At 36.1% G+C, this 14,421-nt stretch overlaps 1 protein-coding gene across 5 annotated transcripts in view; it reads left to right on the top strand.

Annotated features, from left to right (window-relative positions):
* MATCAP2 (microtubule associated tyrosine carboxypeptidase 2) overlaps positions 1-14,421 on the top strand; it is a 65,108-nt gene that overhangs the window by 10,379 nt on the left and 40,308 nt on the right. For 4 of the 5 annotated variants that reach the window (XM_079151177.1, XM_079151176.1, XM_079151179.1 and 1 more), the window contains exon 1: positions 5,658-5,937. The exons of the other annotated variant lie outside the window; for it this stretch is intronic. In XM_079151177.1, coding sequence (XP_079007303.1) covers positions 5,913-5,937 — 25 coding nt within the window. In that variant the 5' untranslated portion in view covers positions 5,658-5,912. Of the gene's footprint in view, positions 1-5,657; positions 5,938-14,421 lie in introns of those variants that run through there. 5 annotated transcript variants of the gene reach the window in all.

Raw genomic sequence — 14,421 nt, 5'->3', positions numbered from 1 at the left:
TCTAACTATTTTCATTGAGGTAAAAAGGCAGAGGTGGTTTCACAAAGCATTCTTTTATTTAGCTTCCACTTGATTCTTTTCATTTTCCTGAATATAGACATACTGAAAACATTCTATTCTCTTGATACAGATATCCTGAAAGCAAACTTCACTGAAAACAAGAAACAAAAAACAAAGCAAACTTCACTGAAAGCAAACTTCACTGAAAAAAATAAGGAAAAATCAATTCTATCAACTATTCCCTGAATTCCTTTCCCTTTCCTTTTTTTTTTTTTTTTTTTTTGTAATGAGTCAAGGAATATTATTTACAGCTTTCCCTAAGGCTTCTGTCAATCCTTGTTAGAGTCTAGAATATTGCAACTAGAATTGCCTGTCCTTTTGTAATGGCAGACTACAGATTAATTTCCTCAATTCATATATTTTCAACAAGAAAAGTTCTAAGTTGCTTTCAATACAGTAAGAAGGAAAAGTCAAGTGTTTTCTCGAAGCTTCTCCCTACCTTTTAAACTAATCTGAAACTTACAAATATTATTTCAATGTTCTAATTTCTTTTTAGTTACTAAGATAATGTTCTCTCCTTAAGAAATTATAAACATTCTAAGTTGCAAGTATAATATGTACTTGTTCTCTCAACAAAGTGAATTTCTGCAGTAGAAAGTGCAATATTTGTCCTCTTTATCTCTCCAGTAGCAATACTTTTTAGCAGCTGTCTAGTCTTCATCTCTCTCTCTCCTTTCTTGATCTTTACTAGTCCCCTTTCCCAACTATGGTAAATTATCAAACCTCTTCTGAGACTTTAAATTGTATCATCTTTATCTTTTTTTCTAAAAAAGAAAACAATCCTCTCTTATTACAGATTAGTTTAATCAGCTTTTTTATACTAAAACTCCATCAACAAACTTATGAATAAAATATAAATTAAGTGGCTGGGCACAGTGGTACATGCCTGTAATCACAGTGACTAGGGAGACTGAGGCAGGAGGATGACAAGTTTGAGCTGATCCTGGGCAACTTATTGAGACTCTGTCTCAAAATAAAAAATAAAAAAGGCAGTGGATATAGCTCAGTGGTAGACTGCCATTGTTCAACTCCCAGAACCATAAATAAATAAATAAAGTGTTTGTCAAAACACATCCCTGTCCTGCTCCATGGCATGTGAAAGAAATACATAGATTAATATAAGTAGTTAATTAAACAAAAATTACAGAATAAGAAAAATAAACTCCTTACCCATAACAAAATCCCACCACACACACAAGAATAATATTTTTATCTAAGCACCAATTTTCCTATGCTTTTTAAATCTAAAATTGACTGGAAATTATTATTACAGATATTCAGAGATCAAAATGATCCATAGTACAATGTTGCCATTGTACATAAAAATGATCATAAAAGGAAAGTAAGTATATTTCAGTAGGATAACTACAAAGACATTCTTGGTTATTGCTTGAAATTTTAAGTTTAGTAAAACTTTTAAAAGGATAAAGGGCATCCTTGAGGGTCAACATAAATTATTAGAGGCAGTTTATAATCAATGCTTTGAAAATGGAGGAGTCACTGATAATCAAACCAGTCATTTTGCCTCAATATTAATGTTTCATGTTGAAACATATCAAAGGAAGTTTCTCAGAAAGATGGAATTGTTCATTGTTCTGGTGGTATGCAAAAACAATGCTGACTCAAAAGCAGCCAGCTGGACAGCTGCAGATGCTGAACCCAATGGAAATACTAAGCATGCCCAGCATGAATCAATAATTAACAAAGCAGATGCACAAGCTTGATGAGGATGAATAATTGTATAGCTGGGAACAGTAAATGGTACTGATAACAGTGCTAGTTTTATAAGAAATTTGATAAACTCCTTGTACTCATGAATTTGTTAGCAAAAGTGCTTGAATAATATATGCAGAATACATTTTTAATCTTTTAAAAATTTTTTTATTAAAATCTTTTTTATTTTTAAAGACTGCATTTTGATTCATTGTACACAAATGGGGTACAACTTTTCATTTCTATGGTTGTACACAATGTAGATTCACACCATTCATGTAATTATAAATATACATAGGGTAATACTATCTATTTCATTCTACTATCTTTCCATCCCCCACCCCCTCCCACCCCATTTTCCTCTATACCATCCAAAGTTCCTTCATTCTTTTCTTCCCTCGCCATCTCCCCTTGTTGTATATCATCATGCACTTATCAGAGAAAACATTTGGAATATATTTTTAAATGTTTTAATTACACTGATACACACCTTTCTAAGGTACATATCACTAGAAATGTTTAAAAGTCAAATGATCCAGAAGAAAATATTGGTAGAGTAAGCATAAAATAATTATAAAGTATGAAATAATATTCTAAGTGGGCTAACTACAGCAACATCAAATTTATTTATTTTTGGAATTTTAAAAAATATTTTGTTTTAATTGTAAGTGGACACAATACCTTTATTTTATTTTTATGTGGTGCTGAGGATTGAACCCAGGGCCTCACACATGCTAGGCAAGCACTCTACCACTAAGCTATAACTGTAGCCCTGGAATTCTTAAGTGTAATAAAAATTGAGGGTGTAGGTATACATCATTGTCTAACTTTATGTGGGTATATATACATAAACATAAAATCATCTGTACTAGTCAATACATTTTTGAAGATAGGCATCATGTCTTTCAATGTATGATACAAACATTGAGCTCAGTACCTTGTATATAAATACCCAAGGAATGAAGAAAATACACATCTCAGTTACTTTAAAAGATAATGGAAACAGGGCTGGGGACATACTTCAGTTATAGAGCACTTGCCTGGTATGTGCAAGGGCCTGGGTAGATCTCCAGCACTGATAAAAAAAGGCTAGTAAAATATGAAAACGAACAATATGATTATGCATGCTTTGCCGAATAAACTCTTTGCACAGACTTGATAACATCTTTCTTTTTTTGATAACATCTTTTAAGAGGCTCTTTTTGATAAATAGTTCTTAAACTTCAGTGATTTTAAGAGCTAGAAATTCAAAGGATAATAGATACATTCATAACAAGTTTGGAAAAACAAGTTTGAGCATTTTAAGTGAACAAGGAAGCTACCAGCACTGTTCATTCACAACCCTTAGGACATATTTTGCAAGAATAAGGGCATGTAAACATGTAAATACTAAGGATTCATTGCCTGTTACTAAAGCAAGTGTTTTACCTCAAAGCAGATTTTTTTTCATCTAGCGGTCTATTTGATATCACTCTCATTTTCTTTGAGTTATCATTGAAAGTGCATACACTTTTGATTGTTCATTTATTCATTGATTCACAAATATTTATCTCCTATGTGCTAGGCAGGGAATACAGCACTGAACAAACAGAATCACTGCACTTCTGCATGAGGTCCTGAATTCAGTTCCCAGCAGCCAAAAATCAATCAATCGTCACACTTGTAATAATTTTATGCTAGGAATAGATAAAGATGATAATCAAGATACAATACAATAAATTAGATCATGTTAAGTAAGTGCTAAAGAAAAAAAAGCAGAGAAAGGTAATACAAAATATGAGAAAGGACTGGAATTGTAGTTAGTGTGTCCAGAAAAGTCCTCACGGAATGACAATATTTGGATTAAGTCCTGAAGGAAGTGAGGGAGCTAGTCCTGTGGATATCTGCGGGAAGAGCATTCCAGGCAGGAAGAATCCCACATTGCAAATCCTTGGAGGTGAAACAGTGCCTGTTATAGTTGAAGAGTATGAAGGAGAGTACTGGAAAAGGAGACAAAGAGATGACTGGATGCTAGGTCACAAAGGAAGGACTTCAAAGACTTTGAAGGGTTTTGAGCAAAGAAATGACAGGATCTGACTTTTGACCAAACTCCGTCTGGTCACTGGTGTTTGAGAATAGAGTTAAAAAGGTAAGGTGGGATAAGAGATAATCTGGAAAGTTCTAGCTAGAATCCAGGCAAGAGATGCTCGTGGTTTGAAGCAGAGCGGTAGCAAGTAGAAGGATTCTGGATGTATTCTGAAGATATATTTTGTAATATTCAGGTTTTTTTCCTGATAGAATAGAATGTGAGGTTATTCCATGTTTGTGATACAGTTAAATTTTCACTATTGTTTCCTAATGAAAAAGAAACAATCTCTCACAAATTTTGTCATTCTCAGAGTATCACGCTCCTGATATTGAACTTCCTTTTGTTCCTGAGTTTGAAATACCTAAAATATTTTCAAAATCTACCTCGATCTTGAGGAGATGAACAGTACCAGCACTGTCTTTTCAGTTCCTCAAGACTGTAAATTTGGCTAGACTTTTCATTTACTTTGAGGTTCCTCAAAACCTGACTCAGAACCCTGTACACAATAGTCTCTCAAAAAATGTTTATTGAATGGTATAGTCTCCATATTTTGTACAACTATGATAAAAAGACTTTCTACCAGGCATGGTGGCGCATGCCTGCAATCCTAGCAACTCAGGAGTTAGGCAAGAGGATCTCAAAGTTCCAGATCAGCCTGGTTAACTGAGTGAGACCCTGTCTCAAAATAAAATTTTTAAAAGGCTGAAGATGTAGCTCAGTGGTAGAACACACCTAGGTTCCAATCCCTGGAAAAGAAAGATGATTAAATTTTCACACTCTTAAAGTTAAAATGAATGGCGTAGTCCCCTTATCCACTGTTTTACTTTTCACAGTTTGAATTTCCTACGGTCTACTGCAATCTGAAAATATTAAATAGAAAATTTCAGAAATTAACAATTTGTAAGTTTTAAATCAACATTCCTTTGTCCAGCATATCCACAAATACACTACCCACCCATTGGTAACTGCTTAGGGTACCAGATCACCTTCTTGATATTGCAGTGTTTGTGTTTAGGTAACCTTTATTTAACTTAATAATTGCCCCAAAGGGCAACAATAGTGATGTTTGCAACAATGTTACAGTATATTGTCCTAATTGTTCTATTGTATTATTAGTTCCTGTTTTTAATCTCTTACGTGCTCAATTTATAAATTAAACTTTATCCCATATGTATGTATGTTTGTATGTATGTGTGTATGTACGGGAAAAGAATAGCGTAAATAGGGTTTGGTGTTATCCACGGTTTCAGGTATCCACTGGGTCTTAGAAAGTATCCCTTGTGGGTGAGAAGGGCCGCTGTAATAAACTGAAGAGTAACATTCGGTCCCATCAGGTGCACAATCACAAGTTAAAATTTATGTTTTAGTATTGAGGACAAGTATGCTGGAGCGCTGTGAACTGGTGAATGTTTTTGAACCTCATGCATCTTCAGTCTTACCAGCTCAACCTAAAGTTGTCTCAGCTTTTTCGCGACATGTAAGTTAACTGAAGGGCAGGGGAGACTGGATTTGCAATTCACAGGGTTGAGTATCACACTATCCTTATCTAATCTTATCTAATGCAGTCAGCACGGAGTTAAGCCTCTTTGAACAACCTACAAACGTCTTTGGGGCTAATCCGTCAAAATGCGTGCGTCCCACTGGCCAGAGACTCAAGTCGGTCGCAGACATTTCCCGCCAGCTCCGCGACGCGGGCCTGCGCCGTGCGCGCCGGGAGTTGTAGTTCCCTTTTCCCTCGCTCCCTGAGCGCCCTTGCCTCTGTCTTACCAGCGCCCCCGGCGGCGCGCAGGCTCAGTGAAACGCAGTACGAGCAGACGGCGGGGAGCGTTTCCTAGCAACTGAGGGAGCTGCGACGTCATGGTGGCGGGTTCTAAACGGTGTTGCCACTGTAGAGCCGCCGTGTGTCCCTTCCAGCCCTTGCGGGTGGAGGTAGCGCTGCTCGCAGCCCTGCGTCCGCACCCCTTCGTCTTCCCATACAGTCTTATCCCGCCCCTGCTCGCCGAGAACAACCTCCTGCGCTTCCCCACCCCTGAGGCCCGGACCGGTGGCGTTCCACCGCCTCGGTGGGACGATGCTGGAGTCCATTCGCGTGACGGGTGAGTGCGGGGCAGGGCCAGCCCCGGGTGCTGGCGGGCTCTGCCAGTGTCCGCCCGGACACCGGAGATGGTGCGTGGCTTGTCGGGGTCCGGGCCGCTGGAGGCCGAGGTAACCGTAGGATGCCGGGTCGGCGCGCGGTGCGGCGACTGGAGCCCGCGCCCACAACCGCGCGGGGCGTGCAGGAGGAGCTCGCGGAAAACGTGTGGAGGAATACCAGAAAACGGGCCCGTTTCCTTTTGTCACTTATCATCAGTAAGCACAAGCTGCGGAATCTAATGCATTGTAATAGACCGGTTACTTGTCCTACAGATGTACAACCTCAATATTGTTTGATCTTATTCCAAAGCATATTAGATGTGTAATTAGGCTTTATAATTTTCTAGAATGTTCGGAAAAATCAGAGCTAAGCAAAAGAATACATTGTATATTTTAGTATACTGGGTTTATTTTTGTGTATGCTTTTATTTTTAAATGCTGAGAACGTTTTGAGTCGATATTATTAAAGCATGGATGTTTAGGTTCCAGGTCTAAAAGTTTACTTGCCATTGATTATTTTTAAATAGCTATTCAGATTAGCCACATAAACAATCTTTCATAACATAAAAATAATTTCTTAGATCATTTCACTAGCATTTGATTCTGCATGAAAACATTTCTGCAAGCAAGACAGGTCTCATGATGAATTAGAGTCAAGAGAAATACTTAATCCCTAAACTAGTATCAAAATAAGGTCAGAATTTTTAACTTTAAGCCACTGCAGTACCTAACCATTTTCCTATGAGTTTTTAAATTGAAAAACTATATTTCTTTCCAGTGAGACTATTTATGATCCTAATTTTATGCTACTTCATTTGATATTCAGTGTTATAAAATATGGAGCTGATTTTGTTGCAGTCATGATATTGCTGCGATTTATCTCATTGTTATGTTGACAGAAAGCATAGACAGTTACAGGAGCTAAGATATGAGACAACTTAAATTGGCATTAGATTTTTTAAAAAGTGTGACTTGCTCTGTTATCTTAAAACACAATGTAGAAAGTTACTTAAAAACACCTTTCCTTTATGTCATGGAGCAAAGTTTTCAACCTCAGCACTATTAACATTGGACAAGATAATTCTTTGTTTTGGGGTGTTGTTTTCTCTCTCCTCCACAGGCATTCAGAGTTGTAACAACCAAAATGTGTCCAGATATTACCAGATGTTCCCTGAGGGGTAAAATTGAGAACCACTGCCTTGGAGGAAAATATAGATTCTATCACAAAGAAAGTTATTGGGTTTGGAAACTACCTTGATTTAAATCATTTCCCAAGCATAATAATCATTGTAGAGAGAATATGATTAAAATAATATTAGTAATATTAGAGACAGCGGCACACTTCTATAATCCCAGAGGCAGAGAGATTGGAAGTTCAAAGTCAGCCTAGGCATCTTAGCAAGACTGTGTCTCAAAAAAAAAAACGGATTATAAAGGGCTTGGGATGTTGCTCAGTGTTAAAAAGCCCCTGGGTTCAATCTCCGGTATCATTTAAAAAAGAAAAACTAAAAGCCTAAGAATAAACTGCTAATAGAAAAATAATATTAGTATTATTAGAAAGTTGGTATTCTAATCAACTGGTCTGCAATACAAAATGGATCTCCTGGTACTTCAGAAAGTGAAGTTGGAAATTTGAGGAGATCCTTTATATTATAGTAGGCCCACCCCTATTATCTTAATTCCCTGCACAATTTAATAACACTTGTCAAAACAACTCTTGTGTGTTTCATACCCTGATGTAGATAATTTGGCAGGTAATTTCTATAGTATAATAAAACTTAAAACAGCCATTTGAGATCATGCAAGCCTCAAATTTAAAGTTCCTTTAAAAATAGCACACCATGTCATTTTTCAAACTAGTTTCTGCATTTCTTCTGTATTGTACTTGAATAATTAAAATGATTCTAGAGCCCTGCCCTCAGCATAGGAAACCTAATTTGGTCAGCCAGAAACTTTATGTAGATATTGTAGCTGAAAAAATGCCCTCCTCTTCCCTATTCCTCGCTATTCATTGATATCTCATATCCCCATGTTCTTCTATTTAGCAGAACTTGATAGATTGTGATTATGAATACTGGTGGAAATGTGTTCTTTTTTTCAGCTTTAAAATAGCAATAACTATAGAACAAACGTTTTATATTTCAGATCTGAAGCAATTGTTTTGGAAATTACTTTTTATTTAATGTCTTATTCACTTCTGACACAGTCATGTTTTAACGTAATCAAAACATAATATCTTAGTGGAACTGCTGACTAGAGGAATAAGATAAATAAGATGTATATGCTATGTATGCTCTTTGAAGATGGAATAAAATCTGAGAAGGTCTCTTTGCCCTCTCACATCCTTCTAAAGAACAGAATGTATTCTACTAAAACCACTAAAATGTTGATTCAAACGTAAAATTAATTACTTTATATTAATATTAAATTTACTTTGGAAATACAAATTTAATGAGTCTAAATATTTCCCCATTTACATTTACATTATTTCATGGGGTATTTCAATAGGAGCTGAAGATAATACTGAATATAATAATCATAATAATAGTGAATAAAGGCTGTTTACTATGAACCAGCACTGTTCTCAGAACTTAACATGTATTTTTTAAAGTTCTCACACCACTATGAAGTATGTATTACTAGCACAAATAAATTAAGTATCTCTGTCGGGGTCACAGTTCCTAATAGGCAGAGCCAAGATTTTAATCAGATAAGCTCCATTCCAAAGACTATATTCTGAACCACTAGGAAAATCAGCACAGTGTTATAAATGGCTACACTGATTTTAACTACAGAATCCAGCATCGGAATCTCATTTTATCATCAATGTTACATTATTTGTTAATTTACTCAAGGTGTTGCGCTCTATCACCGGCAAATATGTAAATTACAATTTTTGTCCGGAAAACTATACTTACTTAAGTATAAATTCGTTGTTTTCAAAATAGAAAAGAAGGACTGGAAGTGAAGCTAGTGGTAGAGTAAATGCTTGAGGCCCTGGGTTTGATCCTAGCACATTTGATGGTGAACAAAAATACAAAAACAAATCAAAGTAGGAAAGAAGATATCTAGTACATTTAATGAGTAACAAAATGCTGTCAAAAAACATATGTACAAGATTATACTAATATATAATATTCTACTGACAATATTTTATGTAATATGACAGGTGATGACAGGTGATGAGTCATTCGGAAATGAAACCCCTTTGTGAAAAAGGTGATTGTTTAAAAATACTGGAGATAAAGTTTTCTATATTTTTTTTGGTGCTAGGGATTGAACCCAAGGACACTCTGCTACTGAGCTACATCCCCAGTCCTTTTTATTTTAATTTTGAGACAAGGTCTTACTAATTTGCTTAGGGTCTCACTAAATTGTTGAAGCTGGCTTTGAACTTGCAATCCTCCTGCCTTAGCTTCCTGAGTCTCTGGGATCACAGGTGTATGCCACTGTACCTTGTGGTAGAAGTCTTCTTAAAGCCAGTGTTTGGCCGTACAAGGTGATGTACTCCTAGACATGTATCTTCTTTTTGTCCTACAGAAATAGACTCCTGCCATTAAAACTTGTCTTTACCCTCACCATTGTTTCCCTTTATACCTTTCTGGAATGATTTTTTTTTTTTTTTTTTATTCTTCCATCTTCAGACAACCAAATTTTCAACCTTTTCTTTCCTCTCAAATGTTCTCTTCCCTAGGCTATCTCTCTGACCACCTTATCATTAAGTAGGGTAACGAGTGAGCAAAAACAAACAAAACGTGTGCCATAGTAAGAGTTTATAATTTCATTGTTGGGGGAGGCCATCAAATAACAAATGCAACCATGTCAAATACTTCAAGGGAGAGATATAAGATGTTATGAGAGTCTGAAATGAAGAAGTCAAAGACTTCCTGACCAAGTGCAATTTAAATCAAAGGGTAAGTAGATATTAATTTAACAGCCTGTGAAGAGCTACTGTATCTGGAGAGAAGATGGTGAGGTGGGAGACTGACAATGTGAGAGGGGGTTGGAATGCTGAGATTACAGAGGAATGACATCTGAGATGAGACTGCACAGGTGGAGAGATCTGACTATGAGTGGCCTCATAGACCATGATTAGGAGTTTTGTCTTCATCCCAGGTAGAAAGTCATGGGAAAGTTTGCTTCTAGCAGTCATTTCAGAGGACATGCAATGCTTGCTCTTAACTCAGACCTCATCATCAAGGATATCTAGAATACCCTGTGTATTTCTAACTGTAAATACATAACACACTACAATTTCTGACCCCAAAACAACAGTGTCACATTAAAAGAATGTTTACTAATAGAGTAACACTGAAGTGCTCCTGTAGAATTTTTAAGAATCTGAAATACAGTAAAGTTTCTGAGTTCCTGAATGATATTAGCAGTGTCTTTTTATCTCTTTTCCTTAGTATCTGGTATACTGGGTGCTATTTAATTATAGAGGTGTTATAGTCAATAGATTATCTGTTATAAATTTAGACAAATTGGGCAATAAATGTTTTTAAAGATGCTGACTTTTAATATATGTTTTAAAAACATATAGGGTTGGGGTTGTAGCTCAGTAGAGAACTTGCGTAGCATACACAAGACCCTGGGTTTGATCCCAAGCACCAAAAAAAAAGGTGTAATTTATATATACTAAAGTTCACAAGTTTTAAATGTGCCATCTAATGAATTTGTACATATGTAACCATTGCCCTGAACAAGATATAGAACATTTTTAGCACCCAGCAGGCTCCTTTGTACCATCTTCCAGTTTTTGACCCCCTCAAAAGGTAACCATGATTCTGACTTCTAATATTATAAATTAGTTCTGCTGTTTCTAAACTACATATAAATGAAATTATACAGTATAGATAGGCATGGCTTTCTTTACCCAACATTGTCTGAAATTCATCCACTTTGCTGCTTGCAACTTCACTTATATTTCATTGCTATGTAACATTCTGCTGTACACATGTATCACAAGTTATTCTTTCTACTGTTCTTTTTTTTTTTTTTTTTTTTTTTTTTTTTTAATGCTGGGGATTGACCCCAGGGACAGTTAACCATTGAGCCACATCCCACACATCCCAGCCCTTTTTATTTTTTGAGACAGGATCTTGCTTAGGGTCTCACTAAATTGCTGAGACTGGCTTTGAAGTTGTGATCCTCCTGCTTTAACTTCCTGAGTTGCTGGGGTTACAGGTGTGCGCCACCTTGACTGGCATCTACTATTAATAGTTAATAGATTATTTAAATGATGAAATACTTGATAATATTAGTGTTTATCTTATTCAGGGATTAGTTAGTTTTGTTTTGCCCTTCTGTTTGTGATCAAATGAACTATTTTGTGCTGTAAATTTATTCCAGGTTCTCAGGTTTTATTAAGTATTAGCAAACCATATGAAATTGCCATTTTAGGCTCAAGGTGTAGCTCAGTGGTGAAGTGCCTGCTTAGCATGTGTAAGGCCCTGGTTGAAAGAAATTGTTATTTTTAACAGGCCAAAATTTGTTGCCTAGTGTTTTTCCAGCAGGCTTCGTGATCTTCCTTTTAGACAAGGAGGTTCATAATTACTGTGAAACCTCAGCTATTCAGAGTTGTAAAACACAAAGTTTAATGAGCAGTGTTCTCCTTCTCCCTCATTCTTCTAGATGAAGAACAGGAGGCACTGATGGGTGTAATGATTAGGTAATATTACAAACAGGTCTTTGAAATAGCTGGGAATGGAAGCCAGGAATTCTGGTATCCTTTTCTCCTGTTCTAAATACAAATTAAGCTTTCATTGTGTTAGTAATTTCAGTATTCACTTACTTCTGAATATAAAATACTGAGCATTAATTTAATGTAATATTATTTGCCCTTTTTTCCTCAGTGTGGGAAACCAAGTTGGGGTAAATGATTTATTTTCTCTGGTCAACAAATGATTCACTCCAAGATTTTTATGAAACAGATTGATGATGGCTCTATGTGTTAAAGTATATAATGTCTACCTTTAGTGTGACATATTATGATTTTTTAACTATCCTTATTACTTTTGGGGGTAAAAATGAGTTATACTTCCTCCAAAAAATTCTGCATATGCTTTAAAAAGTCTTCTCAGGAAAAAGGAGTCAGGGAATAAGATTTATTTAATAAATTGTATAGACAACCAGAAATATTAATAAGCCTTTTATTATCTTATGCATGTTTAAAAGTAATTTTTTCACAAAATAGACAATAGTATTTAAAATTATAAAAACAGTATTTTAGGTAATAATATAACTAAAATACAATTAGCGTGACTCTGAAAAATTAATTTATATTTGTCTTCTATGAGTTACATGAAGGACCATGTGCCCACTTTTATGAACTTCATGGAATATCCAGCATTTGGCAGGATTGGCATTTGTTAAATAAATTCGTACTGGCACTCAGACTACTCAGGAGCAGGTGGAGCTTGGAAAGGATGGGTGATAAGCCTCTCCGTAGATCATTACCAAGTGAACTGAAATGCCACAACTCCTAGGGAGAATGGTTCTGTCAGGCCCCCCTATGCCACCCTCTTCTCCTCCCTCCAAAGTCTTGGCAGGTAGTTTAGTATTTTTCTTTTAAAATGAAGGTTACTTGAAGTGGGACAGTATTATGAGTTTGGAGGTCATTGATGCCTTATGACAAAACAGAAGAACTCAGTGACATCAGCTCTTTGGTCATAAAGCTACCAAGCCTTCAGAATCAAAGAAAAAATCTTTACAGTGAATAATTTTTAAAAATCAGCACAATAGAGTCTGGGGTTGTGGCTCAGTAGTGTGCTCACCTAGCATGAGTGAGTCCCTGGGTTTAATCCTCAGCAGCACATAAAAGTAAAATAAAGTTATTGTGTCCATCTGCAACTAAAAAAATATATATAAAATTTTTTTAAAAATCTGCACAATATACGTGTAATGAACTATCAAAATAGAACTTCCTCAGAGTAATTTTATTCATTGGTTTTAATTTGGTGTAACTCCCTTTTCAGTATAGAGATGATGAGAAAAGAATCTGATTATCTCCCTTTCATTTTCTAGCTGCTCCTCCTCCTTACCCTACTTCTCTAGACTTCTGATAACCTTTATTCTTATCTTAGTTCTCTTGGATCTTTCCCTTTTGGTTTCTATTTCAGTATCCCTTTCGTTATTATCTCTTGTTTCCTAAACTTGTGGTGTCCTTTTAGGGAAAGTGACGTTGTTCTTGGGCATTTGGGCTACAGACTGTGTCCTGGTGTTCCTTGGCTTATTTGCCTTGCCAGTTTTGACTATCAGTTGGCAACACTTAGGTTTCCTAATAAACTGGGATCTACCATCTTGTGGTGAAATTTTTAATTGTCCTGTTTTTTTTTTTTTGACTTATTTAATCTTTAACATTTTTTCATTGACTTCTGTGCACAATCCACCGTTAACATGACCCTGTGCAATCTAACTGCTACCTCTGAACTTATATATGTTTAGTATGTACATGTGTAGAGGACACTTAGCCCCTTCATACCTTTGTTATTTTTTAGATACCACAATTCAAATTCCATGTGCTGACCTAGAAAACGTAGTATAATGACTTTTCATATTTCAGTTGATACTCTCTACTTGTAACCTGATACTATTTCTTCACCTAAAACTCTATGACTTCTGGGCTTTAAAAACTAACATTTAGAACAGACTTTCTTTACCTTGGCACAATTAACATTTGGGGATGAATATTAATTTGTGTAGGAATCTCTCCCGTGAAGGATATTTATTATCATCCCTAGCCTCTATCCATAAGATGCCAAGTAGCCCCTGCCCAGTGCGACAACCATCATGTCTCTAGGCATTGCCACTTGTCCCCTAACAGGCCAACTGACCTGAGTTGAGAACCAGTGGGCTAGGGTCTTTCCTGCTACATTACCACTTTTGCAATGTTCCTCTCATAGAAATATAGAATGATTCCAGAACAATAAATACTTGTATATCCAGAATAGTTGGAGAGTGAGTGACATGTTTCGGGTCACATTCATTTACTTAGTGAACATTTATTAACAGGGAGTCTTATTCAGATGAGATGGATTTAAGAGTTTAGAAGTGAGTCTGAAAGTTCTTCACATTTGTTATGGTTTAGATGTGAGGTACCCCAAAAATGCTCATGTGTGAGACAATGTAGGAATGTTCAGATTTGAAATGATTGGGTTATGAGAACATTAACCCAATCAGTGAATTAATTCCCTGATAGGGATTAACTGAGTGCTAACTGAATGCGGGTAGGTTGTGGCTGGAGGAGGTGGACACTGGGGCATGCCTGTGGGATATATATTTCGTATCTGGCAAGTGGAGTCTTTCTCTGCTTCCTGATCACCATATGAGCTGCTTCTCTTTGCCACACTCTTTTTTTTTTTTTTTGCAGAATAAAAATACTATTTATTAAAAGTTATTATTTTTAGAGTCCAAGACAGTCTTTTTTTATTGTCACACACAGTCTT

The sequence above is a fragment of the Sciurus vulgaris genome (assembly GCF_902686455.1).
Source record: "Sciurus vulgaris genome assembly, chromosome: 8".
NCBI lineage: Eukaryota > Metazoa > Chordata > Mammalia > Rodentia > Sciuridae > Sciurus > Sciurus vulgaris.
Note: the sequence above shows the minus strand (reverse complement) of the source record. Positions and strands in the feature narration are given on the sequence as shown.